General features: G+C 40.9%; 1 protein-coding gene across 9 annotated transcripts in view; it reads right to left on the minus strand.

Annotated features, from left to right (window-relative positions):
• GRAMD2B (GRAM domain containing 2B) overlaps positions 1-27163 on the minus strand; it is a 112317-nt gene that overhangs the window by 29738 nt on the left and 55416 nt on the right. Inside the window, exon 1 of one of the 9 annotated variants that reach the window (XM_059418408.1) lies at positions 10624-10741. The exons of the other annotated variants lie outside the window; for them this stretch is intronic. Within the exon in view, the coding sequence (XP_059274391.1) occupies positions 10624-10661 (38 nt within the window). The 5' untranslated portion in view covers positions 10662-10741. Of the gene's footprint in view, positions 1-10623; positions 10742-27163 lie in introns of those variants that run through there. 9 annotated transcript variants of the gene reach the window in all.

A 27163-nucleotide genomic window follows, 5' to 3' on the forward strand; every position in this document is an offset into this window, starting at 1 on the left:
AGCTCACTCCCACAAGCACCCCTCCCCCTTGAGGTCTTGTGGCAGAGGATTGAAACCATAATAGAATCCAAACAGCAAAGACCGGCCGAGCATGGGAGGGCAATAGGATGGTTCCACAAGGCCCCTCTGTCACTTTAAAGTTACTGTCAATAAAGCTAAACTCACTGACAACGGAGATGAAATAACAGGTCTTGTTTAAATCATGATAAAGAAGAAACCAGGTATTTTTCTTTCTTTTTTTCTAACCAAGAAGATAAGGCCTTTCAGGGACATTGGCTACAAGAGTCAACTAAAAAACAAGACAAAACCAAACCAAACCAAAAGAAAGTCTTCCTCTTTTTTCCTTTCTCTCTCTTTTTGATACATAAACAATTTACTAATAGATAAAGCCTCAAGATTTAAATTTCCTCTTGGAAACACCCATGGTGCGGCCTCAGCAGCCTATGATCTTAAGTGTTGGCCTTGGACACGAAGTCCCCAAAAGTGTTGCAGCCCTGTGTGAGCCCAAGTCCTTTTCCATTGCTGCAGGTCTTCCCAGAGTTTGCTGTCCAGACCATGAGCCAGGACCTGGTTGTATTTTTTTCCATACTTAATATCCTTTAGTGTGTTCAAGAACCAGTCTGGAATCTTATACTGGTATGGATTCTGCATAATGGCAATCACACGTTCCATCTCATCCTCCGTCAGCTCTCCTGCCTTCCTGGTGAGGTCGCTCTCTGCTTTCCACAATACCACGTGAGCCTGTCTTTGCCCCACACCCTTCACTGCAGTGATGGCAAAGGTTCTTTTCTGCCCAACCATCAAAACTGGTATCGAGTTCTCACAAAATATGCTGAACTTCTCAGGGATCACTAGAATGTGGCCCTAGTGGTGACCCTAATGGCAGATAATCCAACCTTCCTCTTTCCACAAATGTTCACTGGAAGGGTCCCTGCTAGGCCAGCAGGATGCTGAGCTGGGCAGGTGACACAGAGATAAGTGACGGACAGTTTTACTGTATCCTCAGAAGAACCAGATACTGGAAACGCACGATCAACCTTCACTCAGCCTTAACGAGTTATTTCTTCTCCCATCTCCAACCCAATGTAAGTATCACTTGTGGGCCCTGAAAGCTTTTCAGTGGAATTCCAGAGCACTGAGACAGTCCTGCTTATCCCAACCAAGCCTGACGTTACCCTTTGGGGGAATGCATTTTTATTACCAGCTAGGAGGTACTGGTTTCAATAAGACACTGCCCCACACTGTTACACAATCTATAAATAAATAAAAAAAAAAAACAAAAACAGGCTGGACAATCCCTACCGAGAGGACAATATGAGTCAATTCCCAGACCTCATTAAGCTGATGATGAGATGACTCAGATTTCACAATTTTTCAGAATTGGAATTCTTATATTCCTCCTGGGAAGAGTGTCTCTGAGTTGAAGGTAAACTCAGCATTTCTTTCTCCCATCCCATCACTTTGTTCCTCATGCTGAGAATGAGCCATCATCCCAAGCAAGTCAAGGTAAGTACATATTGGGCAGAATGGTGATTAGGGTGCATCTCAGGTGAGTAAGTGGTGTCTCAGGTAAATGAAAACAAGTGCCTCCTATGGTTCAGTCCAGGCAGATGTATTCCTTTCTGATCACAGTGGTGAATCCCTAGAGTTGAATCTACCTTCAAGTTAAATCAGTCTAAGCTAAGGCACAAAAAATGTTGTCAACTCCCTTAAAGTAGCATGGGTGAGAGTAGTTTTAAATCCATTGTCACTTAAAAAAAAAAAAAAAATCCCTGATCACCGTATGCTGAAACCACAGTTTTGACCAACAAGGTTTGAAAGTGACTTGAAGATAGGCTATGTTTCACCAGAGGATCTCAAGGGGATAAAATTCTGGAAAGGGGATCATAGTGATTAAGGCCAGGTCTGTCACAATACAGTGCTTTGCTGAAACCGTATACTGGAAACATGGGTATACCTGGCACCAAGACCCTAGGGCACCAAACCCTTGTTATTTTATTTTTTAAAATTTATTTTATTTCTTTAAAGATTTATTTATTTGAGGGGGTGGTGGTGGGGGAAAGGGAGACAGAGAATCTCAAGCAGACTCTCCACTGCTTACAGATCCCAACATGGGGCTTGATCTCACAACCCAGGGATCATGACCTGAGCCAAAACCACAGATCAAACACTTAATCACCTGAGCCACTCAGGTGTCCCACCAAATCCGTGTTTTTGGTGTGTTGTTTGCTTAGTGGTTTCAAGGCTGGCTGGCAGGCAAGGGCAATACTACGTGGGACCCAAGAGATGGACTACAAGGGTAGAGGAGGGATCTATGGGAGGCTTGGCAGCAACCATGGGACAAATCAGGAGACATCACGGTAATGGTAAGAAGGGTGCATAATAGGGCTTAAATGTACAGGAGGTGGTGATGGACACCAGAGCCTCTCTAAGACCCCTCAGCCTCTCCAACTGCAAAGTAAATTCAAAATCTCCCAAACTCTAGATTTTCATAAGCCAGGAAGAAGTCTTTCATCTACAATTTTGATACAGTAGATCTTTATCTAGAAACTTTAAATTTTTAATGCATCTATCTACATATTCATGTCTGTGTAAGTACCAGAAGCAAAAGTACACAATACAAAAGTTACAAATGGAACTCTGAAAACTATAAACCACTGATGAAAGAAATCAAAGATGATACAAACAAATGGAAAGACAGCCTGTGCTCACTGACTGAAAGAATATTGTTACAGTGTCCACAGTAGTGGACAAAGCAATCTACAAGGTGCAATCCCTAACAAAATACCAACAGCGTTTTTCACAAAACTAGAACAAGTAATCCTAAAATTTGTATGGAATCACAAAAGCCCCTAAATACCCAAAGAAACTTTGACAAAGAAGAATAAAGATGGAAGTATCATAATCCCAGATTTCAAGATAAACTATGACACTGTAGTCATCAAGACAGTATGGTAATGGTCCAAAGGAGACACATAGATCAATGGAACAGAATAGAAAGCCCAGAAATAAACCCATACTTATATGGTCAATTAATCTATGAAAAAGGAAGCAAGAATGTACAATGGGGAAAAGACAATCTCTTCAGTAAATGGTGCTGGAAAAACTGGATGGCTACATGCGAGAAAAGGAAACTGGACCACTTCCTTACACCATACACAAAAACTCAAAATGGATTAAAGACTTAAATGTGAGACCTGAAACCATGACGCTTGTAGAAGAAAACATAGCGAATAATTTGACATTGACCTTAGCAACATTCTTCTAGATAGGCATCCTTAGGCAAAGGAAATAAAATAAAAACAAACTTGGGACCACACCAAAATAAAACACCTTTACACACGTAGGAAACCATGAACAAAACAAAAGGCAACCTACTGATTGCAAGAAGCTACTTGCAAATGATATATCCAATAAGGGGTTAATAGCCAAAATATATCAAGAACTCACATAACACCAAAAAAACAAATAATCTGACTAGCAAATGGGCAGAGGATCTGAACAAACATTTTTCCAAAGAAGATATACAGATGGCCAACACACACATGAAAAGATGTGTCAAAGCATCAGCACTCATCAGGGAAAGCAAGTTCAAACCACAATGAGATACCATCTCTTACCTTGCAGAATGGCTAAGACTTAAAAAGGCAAGAAATAAAAAGTGTTGGTGAGGATGTGGAGAAAGGTAACCCTCATGCACTGTTGGTAGGAATGTAATTCGGGACAGCCACTGTGGAATACAGTGTGGAGGTTCCTCAAAAAATTAAAAATAGAAATACCACACAACTCAGTAATTCCACTTCTGGATACTTACACAAAGAAACAAAAAACATGTAAAAAGATATATGCACCCCTAGGTTCATTGCAGCATTACTCACAATAGTAAAGCTACGGAAGCAGCCCAAGTATCTACTGATAAATTAATGAAGAAAGAAGATGCAATATAGACACACAATGGAATATTACACAGCCATTAAAAAGAATGAGACCTTGCCATTTGTCACAACATGGGTGGGTCCAGAGGGTCTTATGTTAAGTGAATTAAGCAGACAGAGGAAGACAAATACCTTATGATTTCACTTGTATTTGGAATTTAAAGAACAATACAAATGAATAAATACAAACAAAAAGTAGAAAGAGACCCATAAGTACACAGAACAAACTGATAGCTCCCAAAGAGTAGGGGTAGGAGGATGGGCACAATGGATGTAGAGGACTGGGGGATATAGGCTTTCAGTTATGGGATCAATAAGGCAGAGGGATGAAAGGTATAGCATAGGGAATATAGTTGATGGTACTGTAATATTGTATGGTATTGATGCTTGTGGTGAGAGCAGCATAATGTATAGACCTGTAGAATTACTATGTTGTACCCCTGCAATTCATGGAACATTGTGTATCAACTCCATTTCAATTAAAAAGTTACAAATCACACAAAACAAATCTCCCCACTATCCCTGTTTCATGGTGGTCCTGTTTGTCTCAAGAGGCACCCACTACTGTTCCTAGTTTCTGTATGTCTTTCCAGCAACAATCTGTGTACATACAAGTGTATGTATTGTCTAAGCACAAATGATAGGATACTACCATACAGCTGGCTTTTCCCGCCTTTTTACTTACTATATATCTTGGTGCTCTTTCCCTATCAATAGACACAGAACTTCCTCATTCTTTTTAATTATTGCATAGAGTTCCACCAAGATGGATAAATTATAACTTAACCAGTTCCTTACTGATGAACATTTATATGGATTTCAGTCTTACTACAAATACAAATAACACTGCAACAAACGTCATTGTATGTTTCATTTCCTTGTGTGGAAATGAAACACCTGTGTCAAAATGTACACAGTTAAAAAAATTAATAGTTATTGCCAAATTGCCTTCTGCAGAGGTTCCGTAACCCACACCCACAATACAAAGCAGTGTTAACACATTCTTAATAATAAAATGTTAAGCAAAAAAGAATTTTTTCCCAAGTCCCTAGCAGAGTACCTTCACAAAACAGTAACAAGCATATAAAATAACAAGAATAATTTTAATGAACACTAGTGTTAAATTTTTGATCTTTGCAAATGTGAGAGGTTAAAAAAATCCATTATACTTTCAATTTATCATTCTCTATGAGTAAGGCTGAGAGTATTTTCATGTATTCTGAAATTTCCTGTTTTGTGATTTAACATTTAGACACCTTGCCAATTTTTCTATTGGGCTGTTGACTGAAACATTCAGGAGCAATACTTCTTTTCACAACTATATCACTGATTCTTGCAATATTCTAGAACTGACTTTTTAAATAACTGATATTAAACAATTAGAAGTTAAGTGGATATTAGGGTTGGGCCTAACATTAAAATAAAATGTCGATGACGAATTGACTTTTTGATAGGCTTACTGGCAGGTAGGGGAAAAAAGGCCCAAAACGTAGTATTCTTTGGTTTCAGCAAAACCTTTCATGAAACCTCACAGGCTTCTAGTTCAAGAAGGAGGAATGGAGCACAAATGTTTGCCTCTCCTTTCTGAGGCCCGTTAAAATAAGTATAAAAGAAGTAATTCTCCTGCTTATAATCCTGGAGGGACACCATCAACAGAAAAGTAATTCCCAAATTTCTGGTATATGGAAAGTAGAAAGTAAAGTACAGTATTAACTCATGCAGCCAAGTAAGGAAGCTGTAGTTAGAATATGGGCATCGGGGCGCCTGGGTGGCTCAGTGGGTTAAGCTGCTGCCTTCGGCTCAGGTCATGATCTCAGGGTCCTGGGATCGGGTCCTGCATCAGGCTCTCTGCTCAGCAGGCAGCCTGCTTCCCTCTCTCTCTCTCTCTCTCTCTCTCTCTCTGCCTGCCCCTCTGCCTACTTGTGATCTCTCTCTGTCAAATAAATAAATAAAATCTTAAAAAAAAAAAAAGAAAGAAGTTCTAGAATATGGGCATCAGTGGAAGGTAAGAGAACAGTAATCTGGTCTGTCAAAGTCCAATGAGGGGGCTATAAGAGGAAGGCTAAGAAGTTGATGAATATAGTAGATTAAATTAAAGGTGTGTGTAAGAGATCTTTGACTGCCTCCTCTTGATCCTGGCCCCCATCATCAGGCAGGAAGACCATTAGCTATGGAGGTCAAATATCAGAAGGGATGTCAGTGAAAACATAGAGTGAACTTAGTTGTACAAAGCCAGGGTACCCTGTATGGAGGGTGGAGCCTTACAGTAAACCCTTCTTATCCTCCCATGGGGAATCGGTAGTCCCCAGGCTAGGTGTCAATCCACTACCCATGCCCTTCCAAAGATCCCAGAAGAGCTCACTAGTCCCTCCTTCTGATATATGAAATGACAACAAAGGATTGCCAGACCCTTGAAGAAAACCTGAAGTCTTAATGACAAGATGGAGATAAACCAACAGGAAAGTAAAACCCTTAGGGAACTGACTTCAGAGAACAGAAGAAAACTTAAGGTAAACAAGCGAACAAGAAAAAAAAAAACAACAACCAAAAACCCATAGCCTTCCAATGAATATCTTCAAAGAGAGAAGACAGCACCCAGAAAATGGATCACAGTAGTACAGCAAGGGAAAACCCTCCTGGACTCCTAAATTCTCCCAGAGTCCAAGTCCTCTGGAGCTTACAGGCACTTGGTGACCTGCCCTGTTCACCCCTCCTCAGCTCCTGACCCCTCACTCACTTCCTTCCAACCACAGTCCCAAACTCTGACGAGAAAACCTGTGCACTGGCTGTTCCTCAAATGTAGATTGATGTACTCTTTAAAGAGGTAAAAGAGAAAGTAGGATTTAGAAAGAGGGATATGCCTAGGCAACATTAAGAGTAGGCAGACAGAGGCAGGGAGCTAGTCTGCATTGACTCTTATGTTCCACCAAAACAGGAAGTGAAGAGATAAGGTTTAAAAATTAATAAGCAAGAAGAAGCAGGATACAAACAATTTTACAGATAATGAAGTAACCACTGCAACTAAAATCAGGCACAGTTAGAAGAAGCTACTGGGGAGGCACATGGAGAAGAGGGGAGGTGAAATTGAGTTTGTTATAAATTTTAATGCACGTTATTAATTTGTGAACACTTAAAAACAAGTTAATACCTTATAAAGAAGATGTAAAATATAGCACAGATCATAAAAATAGGTGGATTTGCTGTCTTCAAATGGCTGAGTTCCTGTTATGTGCAGAACATACTGCCAGGTGCTGCCCTCTCCAGGACTGTGGCCTCTACTGGGAATTTAAGTTTAGCACCTAATTAACACATAATACAGGTTATAAGGGATGTCTACTATACACACAGTGCCTTGGGAATTAAGAAATCAAGCTGTGAAGAGGAGAATCAGGGAAGATTTGTGGAGGAAACCACTGTGGTCATTTATGAGGGGAGGGCAGTATTTCTTTTCTCATTTAGTTGTCAGAAATACATTGCAGAACAAGAAATCACAAGTGTAAATAATATTTCTATTAGTGCTATAAATAAAAAAATAGACTTGTTCCTTTGGATGAAGAAAATCAAACCCTTCCATTACTACACTGTAGTCATCTCTGCCACCTCTCTACCTGGAGAGACACTGTATTTGTGCAACCATCATGGGGGAAGGATTGATGTTTGAACTGGGGACATACAAGTTAGACTTGGCTGAGATACCAAAAGGGCACAGAAATACAAGGAAAGGCAGTAGCAAAAATAGGCAGACAAGGAAGAGTTACATATGCACAAGAAAATGGAGCAGGCTGGTTTTCTCTGGAGTGCAGGCAGCAGAAAGAAGTGGCAATTACGTTGTTGGAAAGTTTGATTCCTAATGAGAGTGGGCTGCTTTTAGTCTTCATTTGGTTGGCAGCAGGGATAAATGAAACATTTTTAAGCAGAAGGAATGAAGCGGCAGGGTGTGAAGTGCCCATCTTTTCCCACACAGCCATCGTGAGGGTCTGAAGAGCTACGGACTCTGGAGGGATTATACTATATCAGTGGCTAAGCACCGGGTGGGGGTAGGGGGCTGAGAGTGAAGGCAAGAAGCAGTAGACCGCACAGGAGAATGAATCCAGAGATAACACCAGAAGAGAGCAATGGAGAGCAACATCCAAGATCACCCCAAGGTTATCTGGAGGATGGAGAAGACAGGATTGCCACCAACAGCCAGAACACAAGAGGAAACGTTGGGTGGGAGGGATTTTGCAAACATAGTTTCAGAAATAACAGATGTCTATTGTTAGCAATAGACGTCTAACGTACTGTGAGAAAGCTGTATCTAAGAAACCAAAGCAACCCAAAAGAACAACAGCAAAAAGAGTATCTGACTGCAGAGGATTCTGCCAGCTGGAAACTTCTTTCTGCTAAGTCCCAAGCACATGGCCATAGGCTAGAGCGACAGCTTCAGCTGCAGTATCCTAGGCATAGAAGAGTGGCTCACCACGGGCCACCAACTGGGCCCAACACACCTCTTTAAACTGGTCCCACAGAGCTCCCCTCTGCTCGTATTTCAGTGGACAAATATCTGCCCCAGAACCCATTGCGTGAGTCACTCCCACCTTTCTACCTTCTCCTAATTCTGTTTGCCTACAACACTGCTTAGCTTTCAAAGCCTAAGGCGACTCAATTCCAAAAAGCATTTGATCACCAGGATTCTGGTTCCGAAGGAAGAGAAACCCAACTCAAGCTAGTGTATTTTACAAGAAAAGAAAAACAACAACAACAAAAAAACAAAAAAAAAAACCCCGAAAGGGCTTTTGTCCCTGCTTCAAGATGAAGTCACCAGGGCAGAAGAGCTGCAGCTGCAGACCTTTGCCTTCAATCCCTGAACACACAGCAGTCATCTCCGGGGTCCCCCTCCACAAGTCGCCTGAGCCATCAATGCCCAATTCATCCTCCAGAGACACCGTCTCCCCTGCGTCAAGCCGCCGCTCCAGAACCAACAATGGCTTTCTATCGAGCATCTGGATTGCGGCGTCTGGATATAAGCCAAGATCTGCCAGAGTTATGCCATGTTCTTCTACTTTTCAACAAGAGTTCTGCGTTCCAGCCATGCTGGTCTTCTCCCCATGACCTCACTTGCATCATGTTCCATCCTCCCTCTGTGCGCTGGCTCCAGCTGGGCTATCCTCTCTGCCCCTTCCCCACTCCCCACAACTACACACTATCCTCCCTGCTGCTTTCCAACTCCCCTTAACTCCACACTGTTCCATGCCTGGGGCGTGTCTAATTATAGACCTTTGCCACACTGGCCCCCATCTCTTTAGCTATGGTGTCTGGGTATAGGAAATTGTGCAATTAATACTTATTGACCAGACAACTTTGAGGATATTTGCAGTATAGGACAAAAATCAGCATTTTTTAAAAAAAAGATTTTATTTATTTATTGACAGAGAGAGAGATCACAAGCAGGCAGGGAAGCAGGCAGAGAGAGGAGGAAGCAGGCTCTCCGCAGATCAGGGAGCCCGATGCGGGGCTCAATCCCAGGACGCTGGGATCATGACCTGAGCTGAAAGCAGAGGCTTTAACCCACTGAGCCACCCAGGCGTCCCCAAAATCAGCATTTTTTTTTTTTTTAAGATTTTATTTATTTGACAGAGAGAGATCACAAGTAGGCAGAGGCAGGCAGAGAGAGAGGAAGGGAAGCAGGCTCCCTGCCAAGCAGAGAGCCTGATGTGGGGCTCGATCCCAGGACCCTGGGACCATGACCCAAGCCGAAAGCAGAGGCTTTAACCCACTGAGCCACTCAGGCGCCCTCCAAATCAGCATTTTTTAAAAGTAATCTCTATACCCAACGTGGGGCTCCAACTCAAGACCCCGAGACCCCAGAGTCACATGCTCTACTGACTGAGCCAGCCAGGTGTCCCCAAAATCAGCATTTTAAAAAGGGCTTTGGCTTACATTTGCTTTCAGCCTCCGTTGTAAACTCTTTACCAGGTGTGCCTTACACTTCTACTGGAAAGGGGCCATGCTGAAGGGGCCAGAAGGGAGGAAAAGGCTGTCTTTCCACTTGCCCTTACACTGAATCAGCAATGTGTACAGACTTAGTCCTCACACTCATTAGTTGGGTAAGCGAGACTTTGAATCTCTGGGACAACTCAGACTGTCTTCGTTGTTGGAAGAAATGAGGATTGCAAGCAGAATTATAATCAAACTAAGGAACTTCTCAGCAGTGGTACTCTGAGGCCAAGCACAAATGGAAATAAAATAACAAAATAAAATGACAAGAAAATACATCAAGGAGACAGCAGTTGACTTTTCCAATTTCCAGGAAAGGCAAATTGATGACGCTGACAGCGAGTTCCCTTTTGTTACTTACAACCTCGGCATGTAAATAGTGTTTTGTATGTTGCGTTGCTCAGTGCTAACAAAATTTCTAAAAATATGTTTAATATGGCTCCTTTAAACAAGAATATAATTTTCTCACGGGCAAGGGCTTTAAAGAGTTTTTATATTTCTATCTCCACTCCTTTTTTGAAGTTGTTCTCCATGAGCAATTGCTAGATGTCAGAATAAGCCATTTTCATGTATCTAAGATATATTCAAGGACATTTATTAAAGCTTTGGCCCGAAGGATGTGTTTGGGGAAGAAATAAATTTTAATAGCAGAATGAAACACTTAGAAAAGCAGAAAGGTAGGAATACAAAAGAAAAGGTCATGATGGGATACCTGGGTGGCTCAGTGGGATAAGCCTCTGCTCCAGTCATGATCTCAGGGTCCTGGGATAGAGCCCCACATTGGGCTCTCTGCTCAGTGGGGATCCTGCTTCTGCCTACTTGTGATCTCTCTGTCAAATAAATAAAATCTTAAAAAGAAAAGAAAAGGGCATGAAATCCAGGAAAAAAAATACTTACAGAAAGTACAGTATTAACAAATCTATAGCTATTATGGAAAGTACTCAAGTACTATAGCTATTATGGAAAGTATCATAAGTATTAAATAAGATCAGAAAGTACCTCACGTACTTGAGAAATAACTGTAAATTAAAACCTAGAATATGGAAAGCAACTGGATCACTGGGAATGTACTTACAGAGCACAATACAGAAAAAGAATATGCCCTAAGATAAAATAGCCATTTGCAATTATAGGCAATTCTGAATGATAAAAGCAAAGCTGTTTTACATAAGTTGGACTTCTAACTGCTCAAATTCATAAATGTGCTTAGTGGCCAGAGCAGGAATGCTAGAATTTAAGGAAAATTAAGAAGTTCTTTCAATGAGCTTAGGGGAGGGCCACAATTTCTAAACACCTCTATACCAGAAGAGATCTGATATCCAAGATAAATAGCCACATGCCCCGTCTTTGAACCTACCACATCCTGAACATGGCAAGGAAGAAGGGAAGAACAAATATTTAAGGACAGTCTCTGCTCTCAACAGATTTACATCTGAAATAAAGGCAATTGGCACACATTAAAAAAACCCAGACGCACTGTTCTAGCAACCTCATTAAAACCTGGATTAAAAATGTTAATGCCTATGTGCGGTTCCATCAAAGAAAAACAATTTGCAACCACATTTTGAAGGAAAAGAGGACCAAGGATAGTACAAAACTGGGAGGATAAAGGTTTCAGGCAGAAGTCATAAAACGTTAGAGTGTGCAAGGAAAGAGAAAGGAACAATTAACATGGATCTTGGGAGTGCCAAAGAGAAGGTGTCTTTAGCAGAAGAGCATGAGAGGCGAATGCAATCAGAAAAAAATCAAGTGGATGAGGCAGAAAGGTGTTGGTAAGCAGAGGACCCTCAAAATTCTGAGAAAGTAACAGAACCCTACCCTAAAATGGGGCACAACTTTTTTTTTTTTTGAGGTTTTTTTATTTGACAGAGAAAGACAGAGAAAGAGAGGCAGGCAGAGAAAGAGGGGGAAGCAGGCTCTCCGCTGAGCAGAGAGCCCGATGTGGGTGCTTGATCCCAGGACCCTGAGATCATGATTTGAGCCAAAGGCAAAGGCTTAATCCACTGAGCCACCCAAGTGCCCTGAGGCACAACTTTCTTAAAAGGATACCTGTGAAGGGTACCTGGGTAGCTCAGTTAGTTGAACAGCTGACTCTTAATTTTGACTCAGGTCATTATCTCAGGGTCATGAGATGGAGCCCCATGAGACTGGCTCTATGCTCAGTGAGGACCCTGCTTGAGATTCTCTCTCCCTCTCCCTCTGACCCCCCACTCGCACACACATGCTCTCTAAAATATATAGATAAAAAATATTTTTAAAAATGATATTCCTGAGATAATGACATTCTAACCTCTGATAAATGGGTACTGGATGAGAGGAATGTGAGGGAGTCTGAATTTATAGGTACTCTTCCAACAAAGAGAAGGTAGAGGACCAGGGGGTAAGAGAGAAAGGAAAAAGTAGACCTCTACCACCTCCCCCCAGGCCAAGCAGGACATCCTTTATAAGCAACATGGGCAGAACATGAATTTATGTTAATATAAATACCTCCTGAGGCGCCTAGGTGGCTCAGTGGGTTAAGCCTCTGCCTTCGGCACAGATCATGATCCCAGGGCCCTGGGATCAAGTCCCACATTAGGCTCTCTGCTCAGTGGGGAGCCTGCTTCCCCCTCCCCCTCTGTGTACCTCTCTGCCTACTTGTGATCTCTGTCAATTAAATAAATAAAATCTTAAAAAAAACCCAAATACCTCCTGAATTAAGTTTCATTTCTCTTGTTACCATGCATGAGAGGAACTTTTATTCCCGAGACAGAGGGGATGTATCATGTCATAAATACATGTACTTAACCAGAAGGGAATATTTCACCTATTAATAGCACAGTACCATAAAAAACAAAAAACAAAAAACCCACCCCAATCCAGGGCCACTGGAAGCCAACTTGAAGAGCAATGTTTGTTCTTGTTTTGAGGAGCCCCCACTGTGTCCGTGGAAACTGGCTGTGCTGCTTTGGCCCTCAGCTGCTGGAGGAGGCATTTGCACGGGAAGCACGGCAGGAGGAAAGGGGCTGCCTCGTGCCACCTTGGCTGTCATCTCTGATGATGCAAGGGCTTTCTTCCCTCTTATACCCTTCATTTCCTGGAACTCTTTCTGTTCTATGCAGGTTAAAAACAAAATAAAACAAAACCTAAAAAACATCAAAAGCCTGAGAGCTGAAAGACCCACGTACACGCACACTGCAGCAGAGTTAAAAGTCGCCACAAGGCTCCAAAATAGCACCAGAGAGCGCTCCGGAAACCTGTCTCTCCTTTGTTTCCCCCACTCAAACTCGGCAGTGCTACCTCCTCAGGCTTCTGTCCTCTGATCTCACAGCTCAGAATTGCCTGTGTGTGAGGACAGCTCAGGATGTTCGCCCGGGCTGGCCCATACAGGAATTTCCAGAAGTCGGCTCCAGACTTCCTGCCACATCCCCCCCAGGGACCAAAATGGACACAGGCTCTTTGGATGTCATCAGCGCAGGAGAAAATTCTCTTTGCTTAACTGCTTTGTATTACTAAGACTCGACTTCTTTCTAATGAAAATTAATGGGACTCAACCACTAGACAAGAAAGTCACTGTCGCTTTTTGTTCTTTATTTACTTGCAAACTAAAATTTTTAAAAATATTTGAGAGAGAGAGCGAGAGCGCGAGAGGGAGCATGTGAATGAGGGGGAGTGGCATGGGTCAAGGAGAGAAGCAGACTCCACACTGAGCACAGAGCCTGATGCAGGGCTCCACCTGACAACCCTCAGATCCTAACCTGAGCGGAAATCAAGAGCTGGATGGTTAATGGACTACACCACCCAGGCTCTCCTACCACTTTTTAAAAAATGCAATATCCAAATGTTAGAGAAAACAGTTTCCTTTAAAAAGCCATGGTTTAACCAAAAACGCTTCCAAACAAGATACTTAAGCAAAGAACAGTTTATGCTACCCTATGGGAATAAATAATAAAAGAGTACTTTCTTGGTTACTTTGAGTTTTAAGATTCAAAAGTATGAATGTAAGCTCCTCACGAAAGTAAACCCATTAACTGTATCTTATCTGGGTTGTTCTCCCCTGGAATCCATCCCCATGTTTTATATGTATTATTGCCAGAGAATTATTTGACATTTATATCATGACATATGATATAAGTAACGTATCATATGTCATATCATTGTTAATATCATGATCTAATCATGTAGATGATATATAATTATCATATGTATCAACATATGTAATAGAGTAACTCCTCACTGTTGTTGAGAAGAAATGTTTATCCCAGTTTTTTTTTTTTTAAAGATTTTATTTATTTATCAGAGAGAGAGGGGGAGAGAGCGAGCACAGGCAGACAGAATGGCAGGCAGAGGCAGAGGGAGAAGCAGGCTCCCCGCTGAGCAAGGAGCCCGATGTGGGACTCGATCCCAGGACGCTGGGATCATGACCTGAGCCGAAGGCAGTTGCTTAACCAACTGAGCCACCCAGGCGTCCCTTTATCCCAGTTTTTAAAGATAACTAACTTGCACAGATACAAGGATTAGAATTAGTGTAATTTACACATGAAAATTAGTACCTTTTTCAAAAAAAAAAAGCAGTAAGCCTAAACAGATTTTTTTTTTTTTAAACTCAAGCACCTGAGATCTGGACCTGAGCTGAGATCAAGAGTTGGATGCTAAACCCACTAAGCCACCCAGGTGCCCCAGATACATTTTAACAGATCTTACATTCAACATCCTTATTTCCTGTTCTTAATTTCTGTCACCACAAATACGCATTTTCTTTACCTGTGCTGAAAATATACTGCTTGGCCAAACACCTCTTCTCTATCTCCTCCCTCTCCCTTGCCACCCCTTTGTTCTGGATTTTCCGAATAACTTTAAATTTGCACTGCTGTTTGCAAAGAGCGTGTACACCCGTATCATGCATGATACCCTACCAGTGTTCATGAAATGTGGACAAGGCGAGTGTGTACCGCACCAATTATCCAAATGTCACAAATAAGGAAGCTAAATAAGAGGGCTGAGGGACTGCCTACACAATACCCTAAGTGCCTAGAACCTCTGTAAACCCGTATGTTGACTGCCTGTTTCCCACCAAACTCATTCAGACACCAAGACCTGTGGAATTCACCTCCTTAATATTCTCCAGTTATGCCCCTGCTTATTTGTTCCCAGTTTTGCTGGCTTCGCCGGGATCCTCAAGGCCTTCTGCCTGGACCACTGTACCTCCCTACCTCATCTGAGCTCTGACAGACACTTCCTCCATCTCACTCCTTCTGACTATATGGAAGATCACTTTACCGTGTGATCTTGCAAAAACCCAAATATGATAGGATATCCCCACCCACATCCCATCGAAGCCCTTCTGGAGTGCCTACAGAATGCAGCTGAAGACGAATTAAGGAGGCCCTCTGTAATTTGGAACCTCCCTCTTTGGCTTTTAACCTCCTGTCATGTTGCCCCAGTCATAAGCTTGGGCTGCCTGAGACATCTTTCCTATCCCCAGCAAGCACTGATTATATTCCAAGATTTAGCTCTGGCTGACCATCATCCTATAGGGAACTTGCCCAGTGCCCAGTGTGCCCTGAGGACTGACTCTCCTTTTCAGATGCTCCCTTCCAGTACCCTATAAGGTATGGCTGCCACGGCAATTGTATGCTTTAATGGGAGGTTTGTTTTGAAATTATGAATGCCTACAGTTTGCCTGTCTTTTCCCTCCTCGGATCATAAGACCCTGGAGGGCAGGGTCCAGGGTTTTCTGTATCCCTTGGAGGAAAGGGCTCTATTCATTTAGCTGAAGTATTTCATGCTCCTCAAATCAGCACTAGAGGCCAGGCATTCTGATTTCTAGCCCAGAGCCCTTTCTGGCTACACCAGACAGCATAAATAGCAACAGGAAGGGAGGTACTTCACTGGGGATTCCTGGACTTGGGAAGATTGGCATGGGAAAGGCCAGAGAAATTTTCTACTGGAGGGTGGACCCTGTTCTGGCAAACTTGGACCCAACTGGTCAGGGGTGGTTTTAATGAGGCAATGGCCTGCCCTTCCAATTCTTCCAGGCAAAGATCTGACAAAAGGATCCAGCAAATACTGTGGGTCAAGAAGGAACCTTTCCATTGAGGAAGCTTTACCGTTTCTTCCCAGAAAACTGTGTGACAGGTAGGAGAGTCAGCCTTATGAAACCAGCATGAGCTCATCATTGCTGATGGGAGGGGCCATCACAGCTTAGTTGGTTTTGTTTGAAGAGTCTAAAGAGCGATGGTTAGATATTGCAGGTTCCAAGAAACCGAAAGAACACAAGATTCCTTTTCTTCATTTTGCATCTCTGAAATGGATAAGGCTCAAGGAAAAGAACCCATTTCCGGATCTCTGGCTTCCTGAGAGCAGCCCAATACGTGGTTTCTGGGAGGGGCATCTTCATAAGGGTTGTTTATCACATTTCAGTTTCTGAATGAGATTCTGGCTTTCTTGCGTCCACATCAGGTCCCCATTCCCGCAGCATGTACTACAGAGCTGCACTGCACAGAGCTGCTCTCTTCCTATCATGCTTGATATGAAATTTTTCCTATCATGCTTGATTAGAGATTTTTCCATTTTTAAAAATTTGGGGTAAAGGAGCATAGGGTAGTGTATGCATTTTCTATTTGGCCAGTGAAGGTAGGTGGTGTTCATAGAATAGTGACACTGTTTAAAGATCGGTCATAGATCTCATTAGAAAAACTCAGGCTGGTCTAATTTTGGGGATTAATACTTAGTTTACATCACAGCTAACTGAGTAATTAAAAGTTCCCACTTATTTTCATAAATGATTAGAAAGAATTTCCAACTGTTTACTCTGAGTTTTATGATATATACAGTAGACAAAAGAATGATCATTTACTCACGGACAATCTCATTTCATCTACCTCTTCTCCCAAATCCTGTTTATTTTGAAGCAAATCCCTACATTATCACTGCAAAGATAAACACAATACCAATATAAAACCCAAAAGGGTTTAATAATTGTAACTGATTAAGAAAATAAGTGTAACTGATTAAGAAAATAAGGCACCTGGGTGGCTCAGTGGTTAAGCATCTGACTTCAGCTCAGCTCATCATCTTGAGGTCCTGGGGTGGAGCCCTGCATGGGACTCTGCTCAGCAGGAAGTCTGCTTCTCCCTCTCACTATGTCCCCCCCCCCCAACTTATGCTTTCTCTAGCTCTCACAAATAAATAAATAAATTCTTCCCCCCAAAAAAAAAAAAGTAAGTGAAATCTATCTATTGTTCAGGGAAGGTATGATCATTACATATTATTATTGAAGAGTATAGCAGGACATGTCCCCCCAAAAGATGCTGCTTCAGTGTGTGGACTAGTTTGAGCTGTAGGTATTTGAAGGAGAGCAAATGCATGTAGCGGCTTTCTCTGACCTCCCCTTCCCTGTCTAAAGACAGATTCTCCAAATGGATTTACCTGGGAGTTCCATCAACCATGAAGGACTGACTCATCACAAAAGAACAGGCTAGAAGTTCACAACACACCACACAGACAAACCATCAGAAATTGTTATACCTCCTGCCTATACTTCTTCAGTCCCTTCATCTTTCATAAAAATCATTTACTGTCCCCCAAGAGGCCTATATCCTTCCTCCCCTCTCCCTATTAAAATGCAATTTAATACTGAGGTCTAAAGCCACCTCTCTGAGTTACTCATTTTTCCCTGGGTATCTCCCACATATACATAAGGCCAACATGTTAATAATGTTCTTCTCTTGTGAATCTGCCTTTCATTGTGGAAGTCCTAGCTAAGGACTCAGAAGCGTAGAGGGAAAATTATTTTCTCCCTCTGCAGTATTTAGGGTTAGAGTGAACTAAATCATCTCTGGGACACATGCTGGATATTCAGAGTATCCAGTATGGGACTTGAAAGAGTTCATGTTCCCTGCATTAATCCACATGGCTATCACCAGGTTGGCAATAGGAGGTAACCCTTTGGTATCTCCATGGGCTGGGGTCTCTTTTCTTTGGGGCCTAGTTGCTCTAGCTACTTTGGGGAGAAGAAACAGAAATAGCCCCTAATCTCAACACCTGGGCCAAATTAGGTCTTCTTGGGGATGAAGGAAAAGAGATTTACAATTACTTGGGTCAACAAGAAGCTGGTTGTCATTGTGAGCACAATGTATCGAAATGGATGAGCCACTGTGACAGTGGGAGGGATATTATTAGTGCCACAAATATATTCTGCCTGCAGCTCATGCTACACTTGCTCTTCTCCACTCCCCCACCAAACTCTGCCTTTCAAAATCCAAGCAATATTCTTGAGAGAAACCTGCTGCTCCGCAGACACACATGGTGATGTGACAGCACAACTATCCATTTCCTCTAACCCATTAATATTATTTGTCAGTGAGGTCCTGGGCTGTGCTAGTACTTGAGGCTGTCTAGGCTTTCCCTGCAGGGTCAGGTCAGCCCTCCTGAGCACAAGGAAGGGATGGAAGGTAAGCATCTAAAAAGAAAGCAGTATGTGGGTTTGAAATAAAATATGGCATTCTAGGTGCAAAGATCAGCTCTCTCTCAACGGTATTTGGTTCTCAGACTTTGTCCATCAAAAATACATGCCACAAATGACGACTGCCCCCTGATCTTTGCAAGAAGTTCTTGCCAATTCTTAGAACAAAACCCCTAGAATCTTGTCCATGAAAAAGAGCTTTAATGTAACAGTAATTCCTACTCTCTCTTTGAATAGCGTCAAATACTAAATTGTCAGGTTATCTTGAAAGAAGGCAGAGGCAATGTCTTTTCTAAGCTGAAGGCTAGCTTGTTTCAAGAGTAGCTACCTACACAGTATTGTTGGCTAAATTGTAGGAGAAAATGGCAAGCCCATCTTTTGCAGTATACTGGAATCCCCTTTCCACCATCTCTGTTTGCTCCTCCAACCCCCAACCCATTATCCTCCCCTATATTTCTTTGGAATAATCTCTGAAAAGGTAAGGCAGACCTGGGGAGGGGTTACTAGAAGGCATCTCTCTCTTTTACTGTTATGAAGATACCACCACCAATTCATGAAGTCACTGTTAGCATCCTCCTGTCACTGCTGAGAGAAGGCTGGTTTTACAGAGGGGGCACAGCAGTAGGTGACCAACTAAAGGGGTGTCTTTGGAGACAGGAGGAGGAAGATGTGGAAGAGAGTGTGAGCAGGCTCTGTAGCCTCAAACTTCTGCCTGGCGTGTCCTGTTTTCTTACTAATTAATGGGAGCCTGGCTTAAGATAGGAACACACAGAATGAATAACTCTTAGCCAAAACTAGGACAGAGAATACAAATAAAGCTGAAGTCCTTTCTTCTCTTCCATGACAGGTCATTTTGGGTAGGCTTGAGCCATGGTTTCTGGTAAAATCTAACTGTGAACTTCATAAATGAGTGGTTGTGAAAGTGGGGCTTAAGCACTTTCTATATCAGAACCACCTGGGAGATAGTGGATGGGCTGTAAGAATGAATATTCTTGAACCTACTTATTATTATTTTTTTTAAAAGGGAGGAGTTGGGAGATGGGAAGAGGGAAAGAGAGATCTTCAGCAGGTTCCACACCCAGCATGAAACCTGCATGGAGCTCAATCTCACTACCCTGAGATCATGACTTAGGCTGAAATCAAGAGTTGGATGCCTTAATAACTGAGCCACCCAGGCACCCCTATGTCAAACTCTTTTAAGACTTAAGTCTCTTGCCCACTAAAATCTTGTAAATACTGAAGTGAATGGAAACCAAGCCAAAGATTATTAGGCCAAGCAAGAAGCAAATTGGTTAGTTTTTATTCTTTCTTGCAGTGATCTTACAATGCGGGCTGGTAAAGAGGGGTAAATTTATCAGCACAAACTAGTACTTCTAGAAAAATAATCTTCTTTAATGATAAGTATGTAATGCTACCTTCAGGTATGAAGTTCCTATATTAGTCAAATGCACTATCCAAAATCAAAATACAAACCATGTTTGAATTTTGTTTTGGAAATAAAATTACTAGTGATTTCTATTTTTTGCTACGATCTGTGGTGGTCAAGATTATTACCATGAGCTTGTTCTAATTACACATGTTAATCTGTTTAAAATGTCTTTTTAAAAAGGAAGGAAGAAAAGGGACAGCATTGGATTTTGGGACACCAGTTATGTTCAATGTCTTAAACCAGAACGGATTTCAAATAAATGTTTAGGGGGAAATTTTAAGCATGAGACTTACAGGAAAATCTCTAATTTTATAATGCATAAATTTGAATACACCTTCAAAAATACATTTTAAATAAGGTTTTGACCGAGTTTGTTTCAAAATTATGAGTGATGCAAATATTCAGTTGAAGGTGGCTGGCGATGACATCAGGAGTTAACAGGTTAGATGTGCTAAAGTTAAATCCTAGGGGTGCCTGGGGGGGGGGGGTCAGTCAGTTGAGCATCTGCCTTTGGCTCAGATCACGATTCCCAGGGTCCTGGGATCAAACCTCTTGTCAGGCTTCCTGCTCAGCAGGGAGTCTGCATCTCCCTCTACCTCTGTCCTCCCTGCTGCTTGTCCTTGCTCTCCCTCTCTCTCTCTAATAAATGAAAAGAATAAAAATAAAGGTGGTTGGTAATGAGATCAGGAGCTAACATTATATGTGTTAAAGTTAAATCCTAGAGCTTGAGAATCCATCACAACAGGCCACAAGTCTACCTTCTATCATTTAGATTTAGCCTGGATATTCTCACAAGCTTATTCTTTCAGAGGAATTTTAGATTCAGTTTATAACACTTCAGAGAGTCACTAAAATTTAAGGAACATAACTATCTATATGACGTCAAGTTTTTCTTCCCTTTCAAAGAAGGTACATCTCTCCATTAATTAAATTGTCTCTGGTGGCTGTATTATTTTTAAGTCTTCTTAAACTTATTTCTGGTTATTTCATATTTCTTGTTGTTTGTACATTTTCCTCCAATTTGTTTTTAAAATTTCTTACTGTTTTTCAGAAAAGTAATTGATTTAAAAATATTTTTTGATGACCAGTTAACCTATTGACTATTCGTTTCTATTTGTGTTCCTTCACTTGAGTTTAAAAAATGAAGTCAATTATCACTTCTCAGTATACAGAAAGTCCAACCTCCTGTGGGTTAATCTTGACAGAGCTGCATTAATGTTCCTTATTGTCTCCATCTTCCAATATATGGACCACCTCCCTTTGAAACCTGGATCCTTCAATGTCCACATGAATGGCATCTGACCACTTGGTATTAACTCCATTAAATCACTGCTCAGATTACTCCATATAAAAATGGCTCTCTCTTGCTGTCTGCCTGTAATCTTCTATCATCCCAATTCCTGCCCCTCATCACTCCCACTACAGACAGAGATAATAGTCTTTGATATTCCATGTTCTCTTGGGCTGAGCAATGCCTTTTGGACTTATTTCCTGAAGCGGCTCAGACCACTTCTATGACAGATTCACCCCTAGGTATGGCAGTCCTTCTGCCAGCATCAACACCACAAGATCAGCTCCACATCAGCCTTTTTACTTTCTCAATCCTAGATGGCGAGCACTGCTGAAGGTGGAATATTAGCCCTTACTGTGGACTGAGGCTGCTGTCATGGGCCCATCAGCAGTCCTTGGCCATCTTCCCCTGCTATTCCCTCAGCCTGCCTTCTAAACACTCTCCATGCTACCAAGCCCCTTAGCTACACACAATCCATCCCTGTGGATCAAAGAGGCCACATCACAACTTAGCTAGAGAAACAGAAAACTGAAGTATTCATAGGAGTGCAACAACATGTGTTCCCCGATCTACAATGGCATGTATCTGATTTTACTGCATCTGCATGTCCCCCAAGTTTCAGAAGACAAGGTCTTTCTCCTACTGACATCCAAACCCATTTTCCCACCCCTCTGGGCTTGTGGTATATCTTCATCTTTCCCCTCTCTGCTGACTTTATGGGAGTTTATATACAACCTCACAAAGTTCTCTCATTTAAAAACCAAAACTGTGAGCTGAGTCCAAGATGGTGGAGAGAAGACTTCAGTTTTGTCTATTCCCAGGAATCCAGATAGATAGCTATCAAATCCTTCTGAACACCTGCAAACTCAATTGGAGATCTAAGGAAGGAATAGATGCATTTCTACAAATAGAAAAGCAACCACTTTCTGCAAGAATGACAAAACAGAAAAACTCACCTCAAAAAAGAGAACAAGAGGACTACTGACTGCCAGGGACATAATCAGTATGGAGATAAGATGTTGGAATGAGAGTTCAGAATAATTAATATAAAGACACTAGCTGGACTTGAAAAAGCATAGAAGACACTAGAGAATCACTTTCTGGAGAAATAAAAGAACTAAAATCTATTAAAGTTTAAATTAAAAAGGTTATTACTAAGAGGCAATTAAAAATGGAAGTGCGATTAGTGATATAGAAGAGCAAACGATGAAGAATAAAGCAGCTAAGAAAAAGAGATAAACAACTATTGTATCACAAGGGGAAAATTTGAGAGATAAGTGATACCATAAAGTGAATATTAGAATAACTGGGATCCCAGAAGAAGAGGAAGGAGAATGAAAGAGAAAGAGAAAGAGAAAAAGAGAGGCAGAAAGTATATTGGAACAAATTATAGTGGAGAACTTCCCCACTCTGGGGAAGGAAATGGACATTCAAGCCCAGGAGGCACAGAGAACCCCTCTCAGAATCAATAAAAATATCTGACATATAATAGTGAAGCTTGCAAATCTCAGAGACAAACAGAAAATTCTGAAAGCAGCTCAGGACAAGTGGTCTGTAACCTCCAAAGGCAGAAACATTAGACTGGCAATAGACCTATCCACAGAGACCTGGCAGGCCAGAAAGGACTAGCATGATATATTCAGGGTGCTAAATGAGAAAAATATGCAGGCAAGAAATCTTTATCCAGCAAGGCTGTCATTCAAAATAGACGGAGAGATAAACAGAAACTGAAAGAATTTGTGATCACTAAACCAGCCCTGCAAGAAATATTAAGCATGATGAGACAGCCCTAAAGTAACATGACCAGAAAGGAACAGAGATGATAATCAAAAAGTGACTTTACATGTAATACAATGGCACTAACTTAGTATCTTTCAATCATTACTCTGAATGTAAATGAACTAAATGCCCCAATCAAAAGACGCAGGGTATCAGATGGCATAAAAAAGCAAGATCTATCAATATGCTGTCTGCAAGACTCATTTTAGACTAAAGACACCACCAGATTGAAAGTGAAGGGGTAGAAAACCATTTTTTAAGCTAATGGACATCAAAAGAAGAGGGGGTAGCAATCCTTCTATTAGACAAATTAGATTTTAAAAGAAAGACTGTAATAAAAGATGAGGAAGGTAACTGTATCAGAATTAAAGGTCCATCCAACAAGATCTAACAATTGTAAATATTTATGCCCTTAACATGGGAGCAGCCAATTATATAAACCAATTAATAATAAAATCAAAGTAAAACACTGATAATAATACAATAATAGCAGAGGACTTTAACACCTCACTCAGGGAAATGGACAGATCATCTAAGCAGAAGAACAAGAAAGCAAGGGCTGTGAACAATCACTGCACCAGATGGACATCACAGATATATTCAGAGCATTACAACCCAAAGCAACAGAAGACACATTCTTATACAGTGCACATGGAACATTCTCCCAAATAGTTCACATACTGGGTCACAAATCAGTTCTCAACTGGTATCAAAAGACTGGGATCATTCCTTGCTTATTTTCAGAACACAATGCCTTAAATTTGGAACTTAATCACAGGAGAAGTCAGAAAGAACTCAAATAGTTAGAGGTTAAAGAACATCCTACTAAAGAATGAATGAGTCAACCAGGAAATTAAAAGGAGAATTAAAAAAAAATCATGGAAACAAATGAAAATAAAACACAACTGTTCACAACCTTTGGGATGCAGCAAAGGCAGTCCTAAGAGGGAAATACATTACAATACAAGCCTTTCTCAAGAAACAAAAAAGTGTCAAATACACAACCTAACTTTATACCTAAAGGAGCTGGAGAAAGAACAGTAAATAGAGCCTAAACCCAAGAGAAGAGAATTAATAAAGATTAGAGTAGAAATCAATGAAACAGAAACTAAAAGAACAGTCAAATAGATCAACAAAAATAGGAGTTGGTTCCTTGAAAGAATTAATATTATTATTATTCAAAAAGAAAAAGAAAATATGTTAAAAAATATATATTCAAAAAAGAGAAAGGACCCACATAAATAAAATCATGAATGAAAGAGGAGAGATCAAAACCAATACTGAAGAAATACAATCCTAAGAACATATTATGAGCAACTATATGGCAACAAATTAGGCCATCCAGAAGAAATGGATGCATTCCTAGAGATGTATAAGCTACCAAAACTGAACCAGGAAGAAATAGAAAACCTGAACAGACCCATAACCAGCAACAAAACTGAAGCAGTCATCAAAAATCTCCCAACAAGTAAGTGTCCAGGGCTGAATGGCTTCTCAGGAGAATTCTACCAAATATTTAAAGAAGAATTAATACCTATTCTTCTGAAGTTGTTTCAAAACATAGAAATGGAAGGAAAACTTCCAAGCTCATTCTATGAGGCCAGCATTACCTTGATCCCCAAACCAGAAAAGACCCCACCAAAAAGAATTACAAACCAATATTCCTGATGAACCTGGATGCCAAAATCCTCACCAAGATACTAGCTAATAGGATCCAACAGTATATTAAAAGGATTATTCACAAGGACCAAGTGGGATTTATTCCTGGGCTGCAAGGATGGTTTAGTACCTGTTAATCAATCAATGTGATACACTACATTAATAAAAAGAAAGGACAAGAACCACATGAGTCTCTCAATAGATGCAGAAAAAGCATTTGACAAAGTAGGGCATCCTTTCTTGATTTAAACTTTTCATAGTGTAGGGATAGTGGGAACATAACTCAATACCACAAAAGCCATATACCAAAGACCCACAGCAAATACCATTCCCAATGGGGAAAAACTGAGAGCCTTTCCCCTAAGGTTAGGAACACAACAGGATGCCCACTATCACCACTGTTGTTTAACATAGCACTAGAAGTCCTAGCCTCAGCAATCAGGTAACAAAAATAAATAAAAGGTATCCAAATTGGCAAAGAAGAAGTCAAACTCTCATTCTCTGCAGATGACATGATACTCCACCTCAAAACTGCTAGAACTCATAGTGGAATTCAGCATGGCAGGATACAAAATCAATGCAGAGAAATCAGTTGCATTTCTATACACTTAACAGAAAGACAGAAGAAAGAGAAAATAATGAGTCAATCCCATTTACAATTGCACCCAAAACCATTAAAATACCTAGGAATAAATCTAAGCAAAGAGGCAAAGATCTGCACTCAGAAAACTTAGAATACTCAAGAAAGAAATTGAGGAAGACACAAAGAAATGGAAAAATGTCCCATGCTCATGGATTAGAAGAACAAACGTTGTTTAAATGTTTATGCTACCTAGAGCAATCTACACTTTCAATGTGATCCCTGTCAAAATACCATCAACTTTTTTCAGAGCTGGAACAAATAATCCTAAAATTTACATGGAATCAGAAGAGACCCCAAAATGCCAAAGGAATGTTGAAAAAGAAAACCAAAGCTGGTGGCATCCCAATTCTGGACTCAAGCTCTATTAAAAACTATAATTATCAAGACAGTATGGTACTGGCACAAAAACAGACACATAGATCAATGGAACAGAACAGGGAACCCAGAAATGGACTTCAACTCCATGGCCAGCTAATATTCAACAAAGCAGAAAAGACCATCCAATGGAAAAAGGACAGTCTCTTCAACAAACGATGTTGGGAAAACTGGACAGCCACATGCAGAAGAATGAAACTGGACCATTTCCTTATACCATATACAAAAATAAATTCAAAATGGATGAAAGACCTAAAAGTGAGACAGAAATCCATCAAAATTCTGAAGGAGAACATAGGAAGCAACCTCTGTGACCTTGGCCTTAGCAACTTCTAGTTAAACATATCTCCAATGGCAAGAGAAACAAAGGCAAAAATAAATTATTGGGACTTCGTCAAGATCAAAAGCTTCTGCACAGCAAAGGAAACAGTCGATAAAACCAAAAGACAACAGACAGAATAGGAGAAGATATTCACAAATGACGTATCAGATAAAGGGCTAGTATCCAAAATCTATAAAGAACTTCTCAAACTCAACACCCAAAGAACAAATAATCCAGTGAACACACGGGCAGAGGACATGAACAGACGTTTCTCCAAAGAAGTCCTACAAATGGCCAACAGATGTGTGAAAAAAACTCTCAACATCACTTAGCATCAGGGAAATACAAATCAAAACCATAATGAGACACCACCTCACACCGGTCAGAATGGCTAAAAAAGTCCAGAAACAACAGATGTTGGTGAAGATGTACAGAAAGGGGAACCCTCCTAAATTGTTGGTGGGAATGCAATCTGGTGAAGCCACTCTGGAAAACAGTATGGAGGTTCCTCAAAAAGTTTAAAATAGAGCTACCCTATGACCCAGCAATGGCACTACTGGTATTTACCCCAAAGATACAAATGTGATCAAAGGGGTACCTGCACCCCAATGTTTATAGCAGCAATGTCCACCAAAGCCAAACTATGGAAAGAGACCAGATGTCTATCAACACATGAATGGATAAAGAAGATGTGGTATAAATATACAACGGAATACTACTTAGGTACCAAAAAAGAAATAATGTTGTTTACAACAAAGTGGATGGAACTAGAAGGTATTATACTATGTGAAATAAGTCACTCAGAGAAAGTCAATTATCCTATGATCTCATTCATATATAGAATTTAAGAAATGAAACAGAGGATCATAGGGGAAAGGAGGGGAAGAAAAAAAAAACCCAGAGGATATCAGAGAGAGAGAGATAAACTATAAGGGACTCTTAACCATAGAAAACAAACTGAGGGTTGCTGGAGGGGAGGAGAGTGGGGAAAAGGGGTAACTGGGTGATAGATATTAAGGAGGGTACGTGATATAATGAGCACTGCGTATTATATAAGACTGAAGAATCACTGAACTCTACCTCTAAAACTAATACTACACTATATGTTAATTAATTGGATTTAAATTTTTTTTTAAAAAAGGCCCTATCACCCATGATGAAGCTGAGATAAAGAAAGGCTCATGTCTGAGCCGATCACATTAACCCCTCAGTTCCCAATTACAGGCCCTGCTTCTGAATCTACCATGATTTTTTAACATTCAGTTTTGGTTGAGCTTTAGTCATGAACAGCTATGGGGATAAAAGCTG

Source organism: Mustela nigripes, chromosome 12 (genome assembly GCF_022355385.1).
Source record: "Mustela nigripes isolate SB6536 chromosome 12, MUSNIG.SB6536, whole genome shotgun sequence".
Classification (NCBI taxonomy): domain Eukaryota; kingdom Metazoa; phylum Chordata; class Mammalia; order Carnivora; family Mustelidae; genus Mustela; species Mustela nigripes.